The following is a 21,650-nucleotide window of genomic DNA, read 5'->3' as shown; positions in this document are numbered from 1 at the left end:
TCGTTTGTGTATAGTGGATGGCTGAGCTTACTCTGAGTTATAAAAGAAAAGGTGTACAGTATAGACCAAGGAAATAATGAGCCATACAAAAGCAGAAGGCTGGACCGACTTTTTTCCAAACTCCCAAGGCATATTCTTGGGTTTCTTTGGGGGGGAGGGATGTGTTTGTGTTGGAAAGCTCCCTTTTCTAGAAAGAAAATTATTTCTCCTTCCTTATAAAGGTAGTGTATGGCTACTGATCTAAAGTGATAGTGCAATTCAAATGCCTAACTGCATCACTACACCTTCCCTGTGTGTCTCTAGTGAAGGGTGCAAGCTGTGGACAGGACCTGGTTAATCTTGAAAGTGGAGTATAAACCTACTGATCCTAAAATTGCAGGTATGTGTGTGAAGGAAAAGTGAACTTGTTTTTAACTGGAAACTGAAAGAATTGTGAAAACTATGGTTGATAAATACATGCTCTTTTACCCAGCGATCACTTCAGTAAAAACTTTCAGAACAAGCTTACAAAAAGGTTGATAGGAAAAGCAGTTAAAGAAGAGTAACTTTCCAGTGGTGATTTAACCATCACATAGAAGAAAGTGATTTCTCAACCTCTGTCTCAGTCTTGCAACACTGTGTTTCTGAAAGAGCTCATTCCTTGTTGCTCGCACCAGTGGAGATCAGTAACAACCTGGATATTGTTTGTGAAACTTGGCAACCTGGACTTGATGGGAACCCAAATAAGAAATCTGTCTGCTGGGAATTACTTTGGGTTGGTTTGGTTGTTTGTTTGGTTTTTTTATTTCTCTCTGATTACTTATTGCCTCTTTCTACTTCCATGCTTGCAAATATCTTCATCTTGAGAGACTGGTATTCTGCATGGCTCATTTGTGTCTCACAGTGACTTTAACTTTGGTATTTTGGTTGTTTAAATCTGAAAATCAAGATTTTTTTATTTGAGATTATGAGAAGAGAATATGCAGTGCTGAAATACTGTACATGTGTTGAGAGGATTTTGGTTTCTGATCTTGCAGTCACAGGAAACTTGTCTGGTAGAAACCAGAGTGCTAAAGAGCTTAGATGTGTAAGTGGATGTTGGCAAACTTGGGTCCTACTTGTGTTTTGGCAGGAAACAACACTATTCAATGTGAATTGATTGTCTGAAGAGCAGTATGGGGGTTTAAATCTAAGTAAAGCTGTAGACAGTAATGTGTAAATCTCAGGAGGAAAAGGACAAAATTGTGTTTCATTGTTAACTGAATTACTCATAATTCACGTCTTAACTGGTCCAAAGTGCACCTGAAGTGCATATTTCAGTTGCTTCATAAAATTGTGTTTGACTTCCTAAAATTAACTGTATTCCTAGGATAATACAGGTTCTGAGATTCAGTCCCTGAACTCCAAGTGGGACTGACTGCTTTAGGTCAGGCTATTCAGGGCCACATGGCAGCTGAGGTTCATCTCCAAGGATGGAGATCTCACATTGTCTGTGGATTGGGTTTTTCCCTCTGTAGCAGCTAACAGTGATTTTTAGTGTTATCGTTTGTTTGTTGCCTCTTGTTCTGCCACAGCATACCTGTCAAAAGGACTAGATTCTGTTTTGTCCATCCCCTCCTTGAGTTAACACAGAACTGCTGAGGGATGAGCTGGATGTGAGAATTGCAAGAATAGTAAATGGAGAACAACAAATAGCAAATTGTATAAAAATATAAACATCAATAGACAAGATGTCTTGTGCTTCATTTCTAAAAGCCAAAAAAATCCAAACCTTAAAATATTTAGATATAGGACATAAAGAAGATAATATTATCAAATGGAGGAGAAAAATTCTGGGTTTGCATCTGAATCAGCATATTTTTATTTTAATATACTCATTGACAGAGGACTTCTTTCTATACTATGAAAGTGTTTTTTATGCAGTATTTTAGAAAAGGGCTAGTCTGGCACTAGCTACAGTTGCTAGCAGCCTATAATGCTGGCTCTGTGTTTAGAAAATGATGGTAATTTATTACAAAGAGACTTTTATTCTAGTATTTTTAGCCACAGCCGAGTGTTTAATGAATCTCTGCTTGGGCTCATTGAATTTATGTTCTCCCCTCCCCCTGCCACATTTTAACCATTAAGATACTGCTGCTCTTGCTGCAGTTCCAAAAGCTGTACTTGGTCTACTAAATTGCAAACTTAGTCACAAGGTACTGTGCCTTTCTGCAAACAAGAGCTGAAGACTTGCTGTAGAAGCCACCAAAGCCTGGTTGGGTGTGAGTCTCGTGATCAGAAAATGCAGCTGAGTGGCTGAGGGTGGCTGGTAAGCTAAAGCTGAGAGTTCCAAACCAGCCCAAGTTCAGTCTGTCTCCGTCCCCCACTGAAAATGACGTGTTCAGTGAAAGGGGGCTCTTAAAGTCATGTGCTCTGAACTGTGGTTTGTGAGGTCTTCCCAGAGAACAGTGTGGGCTCAGACTAGAGTTTGCATGAGACAGGAGAGACCATGATAAAATGGCTTTTTTTTCTACTTGAATGTAGTCAGAAATCTGTGGCTTGCTTTCTTCTGCCTTTGCCTTCTGTGGCTTTAGTGAGTATTGGACAATCATAGAATCATAGAATCGATTGGGTTGGAAAAGACCTCCGAGATCATCAAGTCCAACCTTTGGTCCAGCTCCAGTCCATTTACCAGATCATGGCACTCAGTGCCACATCCAATCTCAGTTTAAAAACCTCCAGAGATGGGGAATCCACCACCTCTCTGAGCAGCCCATTCCACTCTCTCTGGAAAGAATTTTTTTCTGATCTCCAACTTCAATTTCCCCTGGCAGAGCTTGAGCCCGTGCCCCTTGTCCTATTGCTGAGTGCCTGGGAGAAGAGACCAGCCCCCACCTGGCTAGAACTTCCCTTCAGGTAGTTCTAGACAGTGATGAGGTCACTTCTGAGCCTCCTCCAGGCTAAACACCCCCAGCTCCCTCAGCCTCTCCCCACAGGACTTGTGCTCCAGTCCCTTCACCAGCCTTGTTGCTCTTCTCTGGACCCGCTCCAGCCCCTCAATATCTTTGCTGAACTGAGGGGCCCAGAACTGAACACAATACTCAAGGTGTGGCCTCATCAATGCTGAGTACAGGGGAGAGAACTGGAAGGCTTGTAAGAAACTACATTCCTCAAACAAATACTTTTCTCAGTTTAGTTGTTAGCTCTTTCCATTCCTTCAAAACAGTTTAATGGGATAGTATTCAGGAAGTTACCCCCACTGAGCTTTCTCCTCCCTCCAGAGGAACCAGCGTTAAGAATGGAAAGGTACTACTTGTTCATGAGTTCTTCCTGTCCCAGTTTCCTGTTTTTGAGATCGAAGGATTTTAGCTGGTACCTGTTGTGATTTTGTGCTCACTTCAAACAGTTGTGCTTACTTCTTAACCATGCAAGTTGCATTACTCACAAAATCTTTTCAAATCTGTAGTATAGGACCGTGTACAGGTAGGGGGTTTCAGGCATTGGCCTCTTCTCTTTGGCAGAAAAAGAGATGTCAACATGAACAGTTTGCTGCTGCCCGTTCAGTGATTTTGGAAGAACATGGGATCTTGTAATTGACATCTTGTTCCTCATCAACACTGAGGAGTTTAGAGCAGTTTGTTGTTCAGAGCCTGCTCCACTGAAGTCTATTCCACTGCTGTCTGGTAATGCTGCTGCAAAAAGCAGCAGAATTGTAACTTGCATGTATTTTGTTCAAGCAGTTTGTTCCTTAGCTGTATAGAGGCACCTCAGGACCAAGCTGTCTTCTTAACATATTTAATCAGCCTTTCCTAACACTTTGAGGAAGTCTCCTGTAGTATTCTAGGAATAAATATTGGTCAGGTTATACTACAAGGGAAGGCCCATTATATATATTAGTAGATCCTTCCTCTCGACTCAAAAGCATTGCTTCCTTTCTTTACTCATTTTTAAATGATCCATAAGCCTGCTCTGTGTCAAGAGTGGAGATGTTATGGTGAGATCAGACTCATCTCTAGTGGGACAACACTTGAGTTTTATTTGCAGACATCAGATTTCCCTTGGACTAGTCTTTGGGATCTAAACTTTGTTATTTATAGTAACAAGGAAAGGTTTCCTTTTGGGTACAGTGCAGCAGGCAGATCACACTGGGTGAGAATTTGTGTGTATGCTGGACTGATTATTTTTTAGGAGTGCTGAATTTTCTGTGTGCTTGAGGTGAAATAATCTGGGGGTGTTAGTAGTTGAGAAAGTGGTGTGTGCAGTTTATTAAGGTTCTGAGATGTATTTTTAAATAAATCAGGTTTTAACATTCCAACCAGGCTTTTGAAAATGGATGAGAAAGTTGTGTTTTTAAAGACAGCTCTGGATTTCTAACTCTCTAACCTTCCTTAAGTCTAAGAAGTGGATTTCCATCATATGTGCAAAATAAAATTGGCTGGATTTCTTTAAATGTGAAACAATAGAAAATGTTTTAACGAGGAGCTGAGCATTAGATGTTGGACACTTTTTCTTATAGTAAGATTTTCTATATAACTTCTTGTTTTGCTGAAACCTGTCCCTGAGAACTATTGACCTCTTATAATTTCTGCTCAGGGATCTCTTAGGAGGAGGTTACTGGACACTTATTCAGGTAACTCTTTAGAGTCTCCTTTAACTGTGTTATTTCAATGAGACTCAGAAGCTGACTCAGACTGGGAGGTGTATTTTTTAGCTTTCTGTGAAATTGGTCCCTTGGATGAACAGAGGAAGATGAGAAGCTACACCAAAACTTGTACTTACACTAATAGCTAAAGTTATTTTTAATGCTTGCATTCCTACTTTCTCTAAGTGGAAGAGTTTTAGCTCTTTTTCTAATGGTGTTATGTTGGGGTTATACGATTTAAATCTTTGGTTACTCTGTTATGGTGCTTACCAGTCCTATGCTGTTTCCTAATAGGCAATGCTGTAGATTTCGTAGCAGTATTTCTTCTGAGTTGTTAAATGTCAATGCCAAGGACAACTGTTGGCCAAGATGAAATTAGTTGTATGTGGAGAAGACTGAATTGCAGGGGAGAGCCTGCTGAGGAGATCAATATTGAAGTAGAAAATATATTAATCATGTGGGGAGGAGATGAAAACATGAGTTGTTTCAGAAGACAGTTAACACAAGCAACTAAAATGCGAGAAGATTTTAAAATAAAACAAGAAATGCTGAAGTTGATAGTAAAAATATTCTATAGACAATATATCTATATCTGTATTTTTATATAAATTATGAAGCTTTATCCTCACCTCTTTAGACAGGAGATGTTTTTAGAGAACTGAGCACTGTATCAATGTAGTTCAGTATTAATGTCAGTAAGCCACCCCGGCATGTCTTCACAGGCATGTGGTTTCAGGGAATAATAGCTGGTGTGGTGTGATGCCAGGGGGCAAGAAGGACCCTAGAAGACATAAAAATCATGGTCACAGTTAGTGTTGTGAGTCTCTCTTCATCAATTGGGGCAATCCCCACTTCAGTGTGTTGTGACTACTGGCATGATAAAGGTTTAAATTTTCATGTAATAGATTTGCTTTAAATTCTTAATCTTAGAATTTTAAAGGCAAAACCTACAGCACTAGTTACCCTCAGAATCCCAGTGGAGTTACTGCTACATGTGGGTCAGCAATCTAGAAATGCTTTGGTGCAAACCCAACTGCTTTGCTCCCTCCTGCGGCTCTGCCGCTATTTCTGTTTGACAGATGGGGACTCTTGGATCAGTAAAAGGCACTTTCAGCACCAGCAAAGGGATGGGTCCCTAAGGCTTGAACCAGGACAACTGCCCAGTAAAAATGGACTGTGCTTCCCATGCAACAGGAATACGTTGGTGTGAGCGGTGTGTGGATGGGACGCAGGCACTTTCCCCAGGTGTTCTGCCAATCCAGTTAATTGCAGTGCACTCATAGAATCATAGAATCAATTGGGTTGGAAAAGACCTCCGAGATCATCAAGTCCAACCCTTGGTCCAACTCCAGGCCGTTTACCAGATCATGGCACTCAGTGCCACGTCCAGTCTCAGATTAAAAACCTCCAGGCATGGTGAATCCACCTCCTCTCTGGGCAGGCCATTCCAATGCCTGATTACTCTCTCTGGAAAGAATTTTTTTCTGATCTCCGACTTCAGTTTCCCCTGGCAGAGCTTGAGCCTGTGCCCCCTTGTCCTATTGCTGAGTGCCTGGGAGAAGAGACCAACCCCCACCTGGCTAGAACTTCCCTTCAGGTAGTTCTAGACAGTGATGAGGTCACCTCTGAGCCTTCTCTTCTCCAGGCTAAACACCCCCAGCTCCCTCAGCCTCTCCCTACAGGACTTATGCTTACACATAGCACAATGGTAATAAGGAGACTGTTGTGATGCTGTTACACCTGTGCTGGCCACAGAGACAGTCTGCACTTAACTTTTTTCAAGCACTGTGAAATCTACAGTACCCAGACTTGAAAGCAAAGGAGAAGAGATTGGGGAAATAATGAGAAGTGAAAGGAGGAAAGATAAAAAGGTTTCTGTTTAGCCTCCTGGTTGTGTTCTCCAGGCATCTCAGCAAATGTCTGTAGGACAGAGACATCTTTGCCTTTATTTGTGTGAAGCCCTCCCAAATATGTGGAATAGCATGAAGGAACAAACTGAGTTTTTAGAGAGCCCTGTAAGCTGTTTCAGGCGGCAGTCAACATGCCCATGGTGGATTGGTAGACTGAGAAGACATGCTGAAGGCCAAGCTCCTCAGCAGAGGAGCAGAGAGGACTGGGAGAGGGTGTAGAGATAAGGTCAGTAATGGGTTCTCTGTATCAGCTTCTGAACAAATATGAGCAAAGTGTCAGTCAAGCACTGCCACATCCTTCTCTCTGTTCTTATCACACAAGATGGTAGTAGATAAAATCTGCACGATGACATCTTTTCTGCTAATAGCTATGGTCTAGCTCAGGTAGAAGAAAGTGGAGATACAGGATTGTAGTTTTGATCAAAGTTGATGACAGGATTCAAGAAATGCTGTGTGTGTCAAAAAGTGCATTTGCACAGAAAGCAGAATGTTAACCATCAGTACTAAAAAAGATGAATAGCTTTTTGAATTGGTGTGAAAACTTACCTGTAAGGAAGGGAATGTTCTTATTTCTGTTAAAGCTTCAAACAGACTGGTATCAGCTTTATTCTTTATGAACCAAATACCCAAGCTGAGTAGGCTTTCTGTAGAGGAAGGTCATAGGTGGGCTGGGTATGTCAGGGGTGTCTGGAAATGCTACTAATGAGAAGCTGTAAAAACTAATAGTATGAACTGTTCCTCAAAGCTGAAGTCTGAGGAAAAAATGTACTTCAAGACTGTTTTAAGAACTATGTGCAATTCCCTCAGGAAATCTCCTTCAAACAGATGTTTATATCACTTCTGTCTCTGGTTAAACATGAGAGATCACATTGCACCCCATACACTTGTATGGTAGACTTGGTATCAAATTGTCAAACAACTTCCTTCCATCTGCAAATCCAGAAGCTTCTTGGAAAGCTCTGAATCTGACACTTTCCATGAAAACTTCCACCTCTCTAGCTAATGGACTGGTCTTGCTTTGTGTTTTTTTTTCTTTAATGCCTGTTCAGCTCTACTTCTTAACAGCTGAACAAAATACACTAAATGAAGCTATGTACCACTTATTCTGAAAGCCAGCATGAAGGAAAAGCAATGTGGATGTTAGAACATAGTGAAATTTGTGATCTGGTAGTTCTTCAAGGCAATTCAACTTTATATCATATGGGTTAATATAAATGTTGTTAAAATAATTTCAGCCAAAACCAAAATATGGAAAACACAAAATATTGGAACTACTGTACCAGATAGGTGTGCAAGTTTGTTTAAGTGATGCATTTGAGTATTTTCTTTTACACTGAGCTTTGTTTTTGTTTTTTTTTCTAGGAAATAATGAAAAAAGTGTGCCACAACTCTTGATCAGAGACCTGAAATTTGAGAAGTCGTCATTAGCTAAGCTCATGTTTTCTCCTGATCAAGAAAATCATCCATCAAAAGCACCAGTCAAATATGGTGAATTGATTGTATTAGGGTAAGTGTTTGAGTGTGAGGGTTTTCTAATGGGCTGCTTTAGAGTCTTGGATGACAGTGTATCTATTTCTTAGGAGTTTATTTCAATCAAAATTCTCTAAAATACTATCTCTGCAGCAGAGTTGGTGAGTATTTAGAATATTTCATTTGCATTGTGCACACATCACTTAGAGATAAAGCTACAGATAGATAATCTTTCTTGATTTCATGTTTGGGACATGAGCCTCTTTGCCTTGTTGGTAGGAGATTTGAGATTCATCTATGTAGCCTTCCTTGCCCTACAACCTTTGTGTGTCTGTGCTGTAATTCTGTGGTCATGTTTCAATATTGAGTTAATTGATTCTTGGATTTAAGTGTGATTAATTAAGAACACGTGATTAGTAACACTACACTAATTAAGGATACTTTGTGCTTAGAATGAAAGTTCCTGTGGGCCTGTGTCTCATGAGATGCCAAGTGGTACAGGAAGATGGACTTTGTTCTTTTTCTGGGCTTTTCTATAGGTACAATGGGTCTCTCCCAAATGGAGATAGAGGAAGAAGAAAAAGTAGGTTTGCTTTATTTAAAAGGCCCAAGGCAAATGGGGTGAAACCCAGCACTGTGCATATTGCCTGCACCCCTCAAGCAGCAAAGGTAAGCTCCATTTCTCTGGCTAAGTCCGATTTCTCCTGGTGCTGTGTAAAGAGCTCTGTCAACTCAGAGCTGTAACGAAGCAGTGTCAAAAGCATGAAGTTCTGGCCATGAAAATAATGGTTAATATTTATCCAGGGCTTTTTAGTACCTGTCAGGGTTAGCAAGAAACAGTTCAGCAAAGCAGATTTGGTGCCTAGTCCTTGCTGTGGCCAGAAAGAAAAATTACTATTTTTGAAGCATGAATGTTCTGGTCACAGACTAGTCATGTAAAACACTTTGTATTTTGTTTTCCTTCCAAACTCACTACAGAAATCTGTTCTAGACTTTTTGTTTTCACACTCACTCATGCTTTAGGGCTAACTTTGCTGTACTAAAGCTGGCTTTTAAATGATCCTTTGCCAAAGCTGTGTGCATTTGCTGTTCCATCCCATGAGCAGGAGTTCCCCAGGGATGGGGACAGGTGGATTTTGCAGGGCATGTTTCATGGGGCTTATAATCAGTGCCAGAATTCCATTAAGAAGCAGTAAAGAGCTTACATCCTGAAATTGAATTGTGTTTCATATCAAAATTAATGCATTATAGCCTAGATTTTAATCATGAAATATTTCTGTGTTGTGACTATTCAAGTGTGTGTGCAAGTTCAATAACCAATGGAGCATTTCTACTAAAACAATGGAATTTGAGGAGGCTTAGTGGTTGTTTAGAAATTGCCAGTGACAAGATCAGGCCCTTAAACAAATACAGTGGTGCTGAGTGTTTGACTCCCTGAATACCTTGACACTTAAGAAAATTGATCCCTAAATTTAGGGAATGTCATGAAGTGATCTGAAATCAAAAGCATTTTTCTAATCAAAGTTATTACAGTAGAACTACATTCATAGGAGATCTGTGAAAAGAATATTTTTGCAAATTCTTTATGGTCTTCAAGTAAGTGCTGTTTAGAAACACTTTTAGAATAGTGTTTGCTCAGGTCCTGCTAGATAGTTGCAGAATGAACATCTAGACTAACAAACTGAATCCTAGATTACTTTGCTACAACTTCTGCAACCTGTGCCAAGTTTCTCCATTTTACTGTATTTACCACCACATTTTTTGTCTATGTATCTTATCAGTCATCACTGATTTTTAGTATGAACTTGCTCCTGTTTTTAGAATGAAGTCCCTGAGTTTTTGTCCTCCCTTTTCTGTTGAACAGGTTCAGGCTGAGACAGCCATGAAGGTGTTACATTCAGTTTTAGCCTTTGCATTTGGTGGTTTTGTTCTTTTGTGTTAAGGACAGCATTGCTTTAACACAAAACATGACTAATAATATGCCCTGGTTACATGTATTTTGTTCCAGCATGTGGTGAAGAGACCAGTTTGGTCTGTTGCTGAATCAATCCTTCAGCTTTTTTAAATGGCCAGGACTGTGTTTCGTGAACTTTAACTGCAGGTGTGTCACTAACAACCATCTGCAATAATTAGCAGAACAGGAGCCTGATTATACATACATATGTATCTATATCTATATATAGTCTGCTTTCTTGCTTTATACTATAGAGTTACTGTGCACTGGTTCAATAATATTTGGCATTTTTCCATAGGCAATAAGTAATAAGGACCAACACAGCATATCTTACACTTTGTCTCGGGCCCAGACAGTCGTAGTTGAATATACCCATGACAGCAACACAGATATGTTCCAGGTATGTGAAGTAAATACCTAAGTGTATTCTCACTTCTGGGAGCTTCTAACAAGGCATCCTCTTTGCAGGCTTTTTTCCCTCAGAACCAAAAGTTTGCATGTGTCAAGTTTCTACATTGTACTTTTCAGAGCAATTTAATACTGTTTGTTTGTTCCCAAGGCTGTGCCTGCATCTCTCTTAGACTTGGGCAAAGGTGAAAGTTGGGGGCTTTTGTTGTGACTGTTGCACAGGATTATTGTTTTGCCTTTGATTGCTGGCTGGCAAGTTCATGTAACCTGTTTCCTAGTCCCTCCTTGCAAAATGAAGAATAAAGTGCACCGTTTTCTTTAAGCACTTGGAACTTTGCTTCTGGCATTTATAAAGGGATTTGGGATCAGCCAGTTGGAGACAGGGTAGAAGAAATACAATGTGGAAACACAGGAAGGATTTTGGCACAACTAATACAAAAAATACCCTGAACTTCTTTAAGCAAACCCAGAACTGCCTAAAGTGCTGGGAGATGTGGAGAGAGGAGCCTCAATGCTGACACTGACAGTTCAGAACAACTTTGCTGCAGTTCCTGTGTGTCTGAGAAGGGACCACAAACACATTTGCAGCTGTGGTGTGCACTCATATCTTATAATTGTTTCCTGTTTTTCTCAAAAAGGAAGGGTTTTGTTTTGGTCTTTTTTTTCTTTTTTTTTTTTTATAGGTGCTTTGTTCTTTCTTATTCCCAGACTGATCTTGCTTTGATTTATTTTTTGTCCCCTGGTTGTTACTAATTTATGGCAAGCAGTTTTGCTGTCACAGCATTTAGCTGTGACGCCACTGCAAGATCTAAGGAGGTGGGAGGTGTTGGGAAGTGGAGGAAGCTGCTCTGCAACTGTAAATACTTACAACAGAGCAAAAGGACTGTAATGAAATCACTGCAGCAGAAGCTATTGTTTGTGTGAGTGTCCTCTCCTCAGGCTTGCTGTGGCATGTGTGCTGCTCTGAAATTGCCCCTGGCAATCCTCACGTACTGATGGGTTACCCTGCCTAAGAAGCAATAGAAAAAAAACATTCTGACAAAGCAGTTTGAGTCTCAGGAAAGCTCTCCAGCCTTCACCAAAAAAAGCATATCAAGCTTTTGGGTCTCCTGCTCAGCCTTATTATAACCAGCTATTTTCTAAGAGCCTGAGAGGTCTGGAAGTTAGTAGTGTATAAGAGAGCTTTAAATCCAGCTATGTGAATGTTTGGGAGAGGGATACTACTTCTCTTCTTCCTTTGTAAAGAAAAGGACAAAGTGAGCTGACTGGAAGAGCAGTGATAGTTATGTAGTTCTGTCAAACTCAGTACAGTTATGTGGGACTGCAAAATTAACTGAAAAGAAGCCATGGCTTCCAGAAAAACTTGTAGTCAGATGCTGAATTCTTGTGTTTTATGATTGTTATCATAACCCCTCTCTACCACAAGCACCTTTTTGCCAGGTCTTTCACAAAAGGTTTGCTGCCTCTTAGTGCCCCATCAGAGCTGAAGAGACACCTCACATAATCTAATTTTCCTACATTTACACCTCCACCTAGTCTGGCATTGTTCAGAGTATTGTGGGCATGTAAAGTGACTGAATGTCACTTTTCTTCCTTCTAACTGCTGTTTCCTCGCACTGTTTTGGTGCTGCTGCAGCTGATCTGTCTGACCAGAGTGTAACCTCCCTGATGAGAAGGCCTTCAGTGTAAAATCATCTCAGCATTGACTTAATTACATCATCGTATTTTCCCCTTCCTTCAGTTGGCTGTTCCCAGCTTTCAGAATAGCTGTGATCACTTGAACAATTCATCAGTTCAGATGAGGCTTTAGATGGGTGGAGAGGAATGCTTTGAACTGTAACATCATGATTTTTATATCATCACTTTCAAATGCTTTGCATTTGAATATTCCCAGTCCCAAAGACAAACTTCTGACCAGGTTTTTTTTCCAATCCCTTTCCAGATTGGTCGGTCAACGGAGAGTCCCATAGACTTTGTGGTAACAGATACAGTTCCTGGAAGTCAGAGCAATTCGGATACACAGTCTGTGCAGAGCACTATATCAAGGTTTGCCTGCAGAATCATATGTGAGCGTAACCCTCCTTTCACAGCAAGAATATACGCTGCAGGATTTGACTCCTCCAAAAACATTTTTCTTGGGGTAAGGAAACCTTTTTCTTCTAAAAGATCAGTTCAGGCTTATTTTAAAACTAATTCCTAGCTCCACTTCAGCCAAATTAAAATTATTGGTGTAATTTCTTCTAGGAGAAAGCTGCAAAGTGGAAGACATCAGATGGGCAAATGGATGGACTAACAACAAATGGAGTTCTTGTTATGCATCCTCGTAATGGATTCACAGAGGACTCCAAGCCAGGGGTGTGGAGAGAGATCTCTGTGTGTGGGAATGTGTTCAGCCTCCGTGAAACCAGATCGGCTCAGCAGAGGGGAAAAATGGTGAGAGTAATGACTAGAGTTTTAGGCAACCTGTTTAAAATGGGTACTGCCATAAGTGGTAAAATTTGGGCATAGAGCTGGAATCTGCTGGAATTCAGTTTGGTTGCCACCTCTGCCATTAGTTACGCTGAATTTTATGTGTCTCTCTTCATGCACAAAGGTGTCTTGCTCAACCTGAACTACTGACTGAGTTCATCTGGAAACCAGTACTTAATTGCACACCTAGACTGTTCTCCTAAATTGAGTTTCCAGTCTATTATGCACCTCTGCAAACTGTCCTAGTCCTGTGCACAGTTTAGAGTATTTTTCTGATTCTTTCTCTTGAGGTTATGCTTTGAAGGTTTTCTCACTTTCCCTCTTTTATAGAATAATAAAAAATAATCATAATTTTATTGGATATTCATTTCCACCTTGGCATTCTGAGTTTTCCTCTTGTTTACAAAACTTTGGTGATGTTTCCAGGACATAATTTGTTTTGGTGTGACTCAAGATCTCTCAGCAAAAAGAAATGCTACATTGAACACTTTAAGTCAAGTATTTAGCTAAGAGTGCTAACAGGTGACTTTTTCTGGAGGAGGGGAAGGCCATGTATAAAGATGTGTTTGAAGAAAATAGTCTAAAATATGATGGAGAACTAGAGAAGGCTTGTGCCATTTCTCAGTTCAAGTAGCACAGTTGGGAGTGCTCTAGGTAGGGATGGGGTTGTGAGAAGCTGTTAAGATTGGAGAGGAGCTTTGCATGACTTAATGTGGTCTATTTTATTGCACACGTTGATCTCTTAAGATGTTGGGGTAGGGTTTTTTTCAAAAAAAAGGGGGAGAGAGAAGCCGATACTGGGCTCTCTATGGACACTTCCTATTGACACTCAGGAACGGCTCAAAACTTTGTCTGGATCTTACAGACAGGTTTGTATGATGGAAATGCACGATGTTAACTCTCTTCAGGTGACACCTCTCTCTGTCTCTGCCTACCACAAGGTCGAGAATGAGACGAACCAGCTGCAGGACGGGTCCCTGATCGACCTGTGCGGGGCGACGCTGCTGTGGCGCACGGCAGAGGGGCTGTCCCGCACCCCCACCGTCAAGCACCTGGAGGCACTGAGGCAGGAGATCAACGCAGCCAGGCCCCAGTGCCCCGTGGGCTTCAACACCCTGGCGTTCCCCAGCATGAAAAGGAAAGATGTTGTAGACGAGAAGCAGCCGTGGGTGTACCTGAACTGTGGCCACGTCCACGGCTACCATAACTGGGGGAACAAGGAGGAGAGAGATGGCAAGGACCGCGAGTGCCCCATGTGCCGCTCCGTCGGGCCCTACGTGCCGCTGTGGCTCGGCTGTGAGGCGGGGTTTTACGTGGATGCTGGACCTCCAACCCACGCATTCAGCCCCTGTGGACACGTGTGCTCGGAAAAGACAACGGCATATTGGTCCCAAATCCCTCTCCCTCACGGTACTCACACTTTCCACGCAGCCTGTCCCTTCTGTGCACATCAGCTGGCTGGTGAGCAGGGCTACATCAGACTCATCTTCCAAGGACCCCTTGACTAACACAGGTGTTACCCAGGACTGCAGTAAACTGATAAGCTAAGCGATCCTGATTTTTAAACCAACTGTTTTTTCGTATTCTCTGGGCTTTGCTGGTTTGCATTAAGATGAAGAATTTTTGGGGTTTTTTGTTACAACAGCTAAATATCTCTCTCTGTTGAGAAAAGTCTGGAAATAGAAGAAATGGGGGGAGAAGGGGAAGAACTGCTTTTTTTAGTTAATAACTACTTCTGAAGAGGTGAAGGAAGTGTTTTAAGAGTGAACTTCAATGCCTTCCGTTTAATGGTTTTGAATCACATGCCCGCAGTGTTTGAAAGTTGTTTCATTCTTTTTGTATATGGAGGGTAAATAGTTCAAAGAACATTAGTTTACAGCTTGAATGCAAACATTGTAAAATATAACATGTATATTAACTCTTTTCTATTTATCTTTACTATTGAAAATATGTAGAATGTTTAGAGAGGAGCATGGTCATAGTGTGTTACATCCAACTGCTGGATGTGTAGAGTAGTTCTGGAGGGAGAAGAACGTGAGATGGAAATGGTAGAAAAATCTTTTAATCTAAAATACTGAGTTCTTAGAATAGTTAAAATACTTTTTAAACAAAGCTAATGCAAATTATGATGGCATAAAGTTGTGCTTTAACTGTGTTGAAAGGTAGCTAAGAAGGACTTCTTAAAATGTCTTTTTGGTAGGACTGTACTTACGATCTGGTTATGAGGAGAATATTTACCAGACTCTTTGAATATGCAACTTAGTCTAGATTAAGGATTTTTTTCTCCCTTCACGCTAACACTTCTCTTTATTTAGCATTAGTGACATTTGTGAGGGTTTTCCCAATGTTAAAATGAACAGACCTGAAAGATGAAGCTTGTTCTGTTCCTTGCTGTTTGGGGCAGGGGTGAGGGGAGAGGTGGGTGCACCCGGGCACATGTGTGGGGAGCAACTTGTGACTGGGCCATATCTGAGCTTGGGACAGGTTTGTCAGGTGGGTGCTCTGCCTTCCACCCTCAGACTGCTGTGTGGGGGCCCTCACCCTGCTGCCAGGTGCAAATGCTCCTCGAGGGCACACATGGGGCACAGGTGGAGCCTGGCACCCCAGGGATGTGTGCCTGTGTCCCAGCATCCTTGGGCAGTGGGTCACAGTTGTCAGTCTGTTGGAGAAACCTGAGGCTGGACTGGGCTCAGACCCTTCAGTGTGGGATGCTGTGGTGGGCTCTGGTTAATTGGTCTCTCTGTGCTCTCCCCTCCTTCCCCTTCCATTCCCTCTGTATCCACCATAAAAGACCAGGACAGTACATGCAGCCTTGCTGCTGATCCACTGTGCTTCAAGGCAAACACACAACCTGACCTTTTTAGGATTGATTTCAGCTTTTTTGGCCAGCTTTGTACTTTTTTTCCCCCCCCAAAATATGTACTGTATAATTGACAGTAGCAAATTTCTGTACTTTATAGTATAGCTTTCATTTTTCTTTTGAAGCTGTTCTAAAATTTTCTTGGTTTAAAGAGACCTGTGTTGCTTAGATGTCATAAATTACTTACTTTGACTGTCAATTATTTCTCCATTTTAAAAAAGAAATTATATATATTGTTTGGTTCACTCAGGAAATGCATGTGTCAGGAAACCTGTACTATAAGTTCAGTTGGCTGTCATGTACAAGTAACTGCTGTTACTCCCTTTCCATAGAAATATAACTGATTTTGACATTTTCCAGATTATATGCATTAAGTAATGAAACTTATGCAGCAAGAAATCCCTGTATTGTAGTTGTTCTAATCATCTATTCAAACTATAGTATACTGTAGTTTTAATTTTTATTTGCAAATTAATTTATTCAAACTACGTGAGTAAACACTTTTCAAAAATAGAAATCCTGGGATTGTCTGTGGCTTTGTTTCCAAGAGATGGGAAAGGTGGCTGGGGATGGCCCTTCTTTTTTACCTGAGGTTTCTATTCTGTGCATGTGGATTAAGAGCACAGAGAAGCAGCAGCTGTGAAGTTTTTTGCACATTTTCCTGGTCATGACTTTGAAGAGTTCCTTTTAGATGTGACCTCTTAACATGTTTTATATTTAACTATGTGTTAACGAAGGTGAGAGTGTTGTTTAAAAGACACAGTTAAATGATCTCTTCCCCGAGTAAGTCACAAATCCTGAAATATAAACAAAAAGTGAACTAAATGTCTGGGCTCTTCTAAAATGGTAAGAGCTCTTGATTCCATCTTCCACAAAATGTGGCTGATGCTTCCCTGGTCCTTCTCTTTTTGATTGTGGGAACAGGAAAACTCAGAAGAGGACATGAGGAAAGCTCCTAACAGTGTGAGTAACACACAGCTGAGCCATGAGCACAGATTGAGCACAGAATGGTAGGAGGAATGTGGAAAGCAATGTACTCGCCCCATGTTGGAGGCTCTGCTGGAGGCTGGTGTGGAGCCAGGGGTGCTGTGGGGCACAGGCACATCTGACTGCAGAGGAGTTTATGCCCAACATGCAGCCATCACTAAACCTCCACCCCCTTTAAGATGATACATTCTGCTTTCACTGTGCTTCTCTACTCCACCCTCACACCCCCCCAATAAAAACAAAAAGAAAAAATGAGACTCTCCAGACAAAGGTGTCGAGGCAGAACTGGCTGTGTCTCTGGGGAGTGTTGGGCTAAGATCACTCCTCAGAGTCTGCCCCAAGCTCTCTGTCTGTTGCATGCTTCTCTTGACCCAAGCTGGGCTTGTTAATCCCATTTTTAAAAGGGCAGAACATGGGCATTCAAACACTTGAGACAGGGAAATCCTGCTGCCAAAGGCAGGAATAGTAACAGTGAAGTAGTTTGAGGAGCAAGTTCCATCACTAACAGCAGCAGCTCTGACTGTGGTTCCCAGTTTAAGTTCCCCCAGGCTTCTGTTCTTTAACAGACAATTGCAATAGTCCTCTGTAAATGAGAAAATGAGTATCAGATTAAAAGTAAAATGATCCCTTTGACTCAACCAGCTGACTGAAGCACTCAACTTCATGGCCATTCCTTCTGAACAAATTTTGGAGCTGGGTGAGGTGCAAGATGTGGCACCGTGCTGGCTTTGAGACAATCGCAGTTCCTTTTGTGACAGCCTCCATCAGCCCCTTGCACCTGCAAAAGCCAGCCCCAGGTGGGACCTGTGGCCTTCACCTTCCTTCAAAGATTTCTCCACTGGCAGAAGCATTGGTGACACAACCAGCATGTGGGACTGTTCCCTGAGAGACCACTGCAGGTATGAGGAACTGAGAAGGGAATGTGTGTGAAAATGAGGTGAGGTGTAGGTGCTTTTCTGGCCTTGAAGAGTTTGTTAAACTCTGCAGAAGTGCCTCTGGAAATCAGCAGCCAGTGTCCTGCAGCTGATTTGTGCATGGCTGCTCCATCCTGCACAGTGTGATATGTAAAGCAGGTGATTTAATGAACTAATTTGCTCTTCAGCTGTAGGAAATTGCACAGGTTTAACACTGGTAGAAGGCAGCAGCTTGGCACAGCAGCTGGCTAATGAAGCCCTTTTGTTATTTTGAGGGGTTTTTTTTGGTTTTTTCCCCCAAAGCAGCAGTGGGGCAGCTCAGTGTGTTGGCTGACAGCAGGGCAGGAGCTGATGGGGAGCTTCCTGAGGGCTTTTCCCAGAGTGGGAGCACCAACAGAGTGCTCTGGTTCCTTGGCTGACTCAGCCATCAGGCTCCAGCAGTCCCACATGCACCTGGCTCTGAGCTATGTGGTTCAAGTTGGGCATGAGGCCTTCTAATCCCATCTACGCTACTAGGCCTGTTATACCTGCAGGAATGAGCTCCTGGAAGGTTAACCCCATGCTGAAGTCACCTCAGGAGACTCCTGTGTTTGAAGGTGCTCTGCAGATCTCATAATGATCCTGCCATGCTTGATCTCTTTCTGAAGTGACACTTCCCAGGCTCCATTCTAAAAATGCGTTTCCAGTTTTGCAATATAAATCTATCATCATGGCTACAGCTACTTGCACAGTGTCTTTCAGCCTGGATTAGGCCTGGTTGCTGTTGGATTAGACCACATTTCCTGGTTCTAGTCTTGGCTCATCCCTCTTCTGTAAAAATGCTGGCAAAGCTCATCTATTTTTAATTGTAGCACTTGGCTTTAACAGAAGGGCTGTGATCATCCTAGAAAAGCAGTTTCTAAGGCTCTTTTGTGGCTGCAGGAGATCACTTAAACAAGCACCGTTGTGCATCCTGTGAAGATGATCTGGGAAAGCATCTCTGCAGGAGCTGTGATGGTTCTGTGACGTGGGGCAGGGGCTCTTTGGCAAGTGTGGCCTCTGCAGGGGCAGCAGGAGACCTATCCCTGCCCAGGTGCTGTTCCCAGGGCAGCAGCAGGAGCTGGGGAGCCTGTTTTCTCCCTGAGAACAGCTCTGTGTCCCTGTGCTGTTGGGAGCAGTATCCCATGGTAACAGAGCTGGTGACACACACCGAGCCAGGGAAACACCAATGGGTGCACAGGGAACAGCTGCTCCTTCAGCTGTGCTGGGTGCCACTTATTGTTGGTCTGGTCCTGTCTCCATCCTGAAAGCAAAAGGGGGGAGCATGTTTAAAGAGGAGAAAAAGTGGGCAGTTACTCCCTTAAGCCTGAGGTGCCTCTGTGAGAGCAGTCATCCCAAACACAGCCTCCCAACAGTGCTGGTGGCTTCGGACATGCCCAAGCCTGGGCATCAGTGCAGTGCTAGGATCTGGCATTAGCTGTAAGCCCCAGTGCCTGAACCTTCATGCTCCTGCTGCCCAACCTCCTCCTGCCTTCCAGCCCTGGCAAAGACACTCCATTCCGCAGCCACAGGGAGCAGGCAATGCAGAAGCAGTTCCTATTCGCCTTGCCTGGCACAAGCCTGTGTGGGATCAGGTAAGGCATCACCTGGGGCTGCATTCCCCGAGGCTGAGCTCAAGGGAAGATGAGTAACCTGAGGCAAAGTGCCAGCTCTGGCAGTCAGGAGCTTCCTGCCCACTCCATGCCACTCTTGGTTTTGCTGCTACTGTGCCCAGCTCTCTCCATCCTTGTCCTGCTGTCCCTCTAGCAGGGCTGGCAGGAGGGAATGGGAGCCAGCACCAAGGTCACCCTGTTTGCTGGCCTGTGCTGTTTGCCTGGCTCTGCTGGCCAGGAGGTCTCTGTGGCAGCAGCACAGGAACCAGCAGGTGCTGGTTCTGCCATCGCTTCCATGCAGGGGCTGAGATATCTTGCAAGGGTGCAAATTGACCTTACAGATCAACTCGAGAAGGACTTTTCTGCTGTCAGAGGAAACCCCTTTGTAATTTGGCAATGCCTGCAATATTGTGATGTTTTTATTTGAATACTTTTGCTGATTTATTGTCACTAAACAGCTCTGAGGCAGGAGTAAATTATTAATCTGATCCAAATTCCTTCCTCTGCTTTGTCTATGTGTGTAATACCAGTTCTGTACCAAGATCCGCTGCCTTTCAGAAATACAATGAGAGCTGAGTCTTTTGGAGTTAGAACTCAAGTCAGGATTTGTCTGTTTTGCCTTGTTATAGTGGAAAGGTCTTATGAAAAGGCTTCCCTTCCAGAGCCCTTGTAAAATGCACACTGGACTCCTGAGGATTCCCCAGGAGCACCACGCGAAGTGTGAATGGCACAGAGGGAGGAGGGAGGAAATGATAGTTCATGTTGTCAGACAGTAGATGTAAGTGCAGTATACAGTTAAATCGCTCCGTGGGAAAAGCTTCCTTAGGTGTATTTTTCTTTACTACCCACTCCCAAGATTGTCTGCTTGCTTATATCCCATTGTCTTGGCCCTTATATTTGTTTCTGCTTCAACACCCCGCACCCCCCTCCAAGAAAAAATGAAATGAAATTCACTTTTCTCTCCACATGTCTTATCTGAAAGTTTCTGTCATGTTTTGCTATGGTTATGCCTTTTTCCTGAAGTGATTCTATTGAAATATGTGTCTTTTAATGAATTAAACTATGTTGGCTGGACTCAGGCCCTGCAAAATATATTTTGAGGGTTTTTTGGTTATCTGGTCTTCAGCCTAGATAGGGTTTCCCTTCAGTCTATCCTGGAAAATGCTGGAAACATAAGCTGGTCAGGGATAAGGAGAGAGCAAGGACTTTCCTGGGCAACAGCTCATGAAGGACAAGGTAAGCCTGTCTCTGAGTTGAAGGGATCCACTTCTTTCCCTGGATCACTTCCCAGTTCCCAGCCCTCTGACACCTGTAAAATAATTTTTAATGTAACCACCTTACAAAAGGGATCCATCTGCATTATTCCCTTTGGCTGGCTGCAGTTCAGGAGTTGGATGAACATGAAGCCTTTAGTGCCTCCATATCTACATCTCTCCACAGTAATATTTTTAGCTGATCCCAGAAGATTTAAAACAAAACAAACGCATGCAGAGATATTCTAAACTTGCCTGGATGCAAAGCTAAAAACTGCAGCTTGCTGTCATGTGCTGGATGAAAGGAATTGAGTCAACTCATCCTTTCCAAAAATCCCATGCCTTTTTTTTTCTGTTGTGTGGGAGGAGGAGAGAATTAGTTATTCAGTGGAATGAGGACAATTAAAAGCAAATGCAGCTTCCAGCAGTACCATCATCTGTTCAGTTAGCCCTGAGAAACACGAAGGCAGAGCTGGCTTTCTAATTGGCCTCCTTCCTCTCTCTGGCCTGTGCTTCCCCCATTGGCACAATGGCTGGCACTTTCCAAGGTCTCTGTAGGACTGTGATGCAGGTGTGCCCAGTTTTCTTTTGCCTGGACAATCAGCTGAGTTGTGACTTCAAAGGAGATGAAACGCTTCAAACTGCAGGGTCTCACCTGCCCAGCTTGTGTTGCCCTGTAACAGGGACATGGCTGTGGCTCCCACTGCAGGATGAGCCTGTGGTGTCACCCTTCACCAGTGCTGGAGGATAAACATCACCTGAGATGGGTCACAGGGAGGTGTGGGCACCTTTCCCACCTTCTGCCCCTTCCCTCACCCTGTGCTCACAGTGGTGGGCAGAGCAAAGCTGCCCTGGCCTCAGGTCATTTAAGTAGCCCTTGCTCTGCTTCTGAAGGGGAGCTAAATCAATCAGCATGTCTTTAAATACCACATAACCACCCAGGGCATGGATATTTAATGCCTTTTCACTTATTCACGTTAAAAGTGGATCCAGAGCAGCTTCCTGAGCAGGCAGGGTAAGCAGTGCCAGAGACTCAGCTCCACCACCGCTCCGGGGGTTTTCAGTGTTACTCAGCACTTTTGCCAGCGTCACTCTTTATCACTTGAAAATCTCACTCCACCTGTTCTGGAGCAGGAGGAGCAGAAGGTGTGTTCAAGCACCTTTGGGGGATGATGAATCACGCTCCTGGCAAAC

The 21,650-nt window shown here is 42.9% G+C and overlaps 1 protein-coding gene across 6 annotated transcripts in view; it reads left to right on the top strand.

Moving 5' to 3' along the window:
* PELI1 (pellino E3 ubiquitin protein ligase 1) overlaps positions 1-16,357 on the top strand; it is a 45,029-nt gene extending 28,672 nt beyond the window's left edge. For 5 of the 6 annotated variants that reach the window (XM_071582054.1, XM_071582052.1, XM_071582053.1 and 2 more), the window contains 6 exons: positions 7,873-8,017; positions 8,520-8,649; positions 10,233-10,334; positions 12,285-12,482; positions 12,587-12,775; positions 13,753-16,357. In XM_071582054.1, coding sequence (XP_071438155.1) covers positions 7,947-8,017; positions 8,520-8,649; positions 10,233-10,334; positions 12,285-12,482; positions 12,587-12,775; positions 13,753-14,319 — 1,257 coding nt within the window. In that variant the 5' untranslated portion in view covers positions 7,873-7,946 and the 3' untranslated portion in view covers positions 14,320-16,357. Of the gene's footprint in view, positions 1-318; positions 380-7,872; positions 8,018-8,519; positions 8,650-10,232; positions 10,335-12,284; positions 12,483-12,586; positions 12,776-13,752 lie in introns of those variants that run through there. The other variant, XM_071582058.1, reaches the window with a different exon arrangement.
* The last annotated feature ends 5,293 nt before the right edge of the window (positions 16,358-21,650 follow it).

This window comes from Pithys albifrons, chromosome 2, assembly GCF_047495875.1.
Source record: "Pithys albifrons albifrons isolate INPA30051 chromosome 2, PitAlb_v1, whole genome shotgun sequence".
Classification (NCBI taxonomy): domain Eukaryota; kingdom Metazoa; phylum Chordata; class Aves; order Passeriformes; family Thamnophilidae; genus Pithys; species Pithys albifrons.
This window is presented reverse-complemented; position numbering and strand designations above follow the sequence as displayed.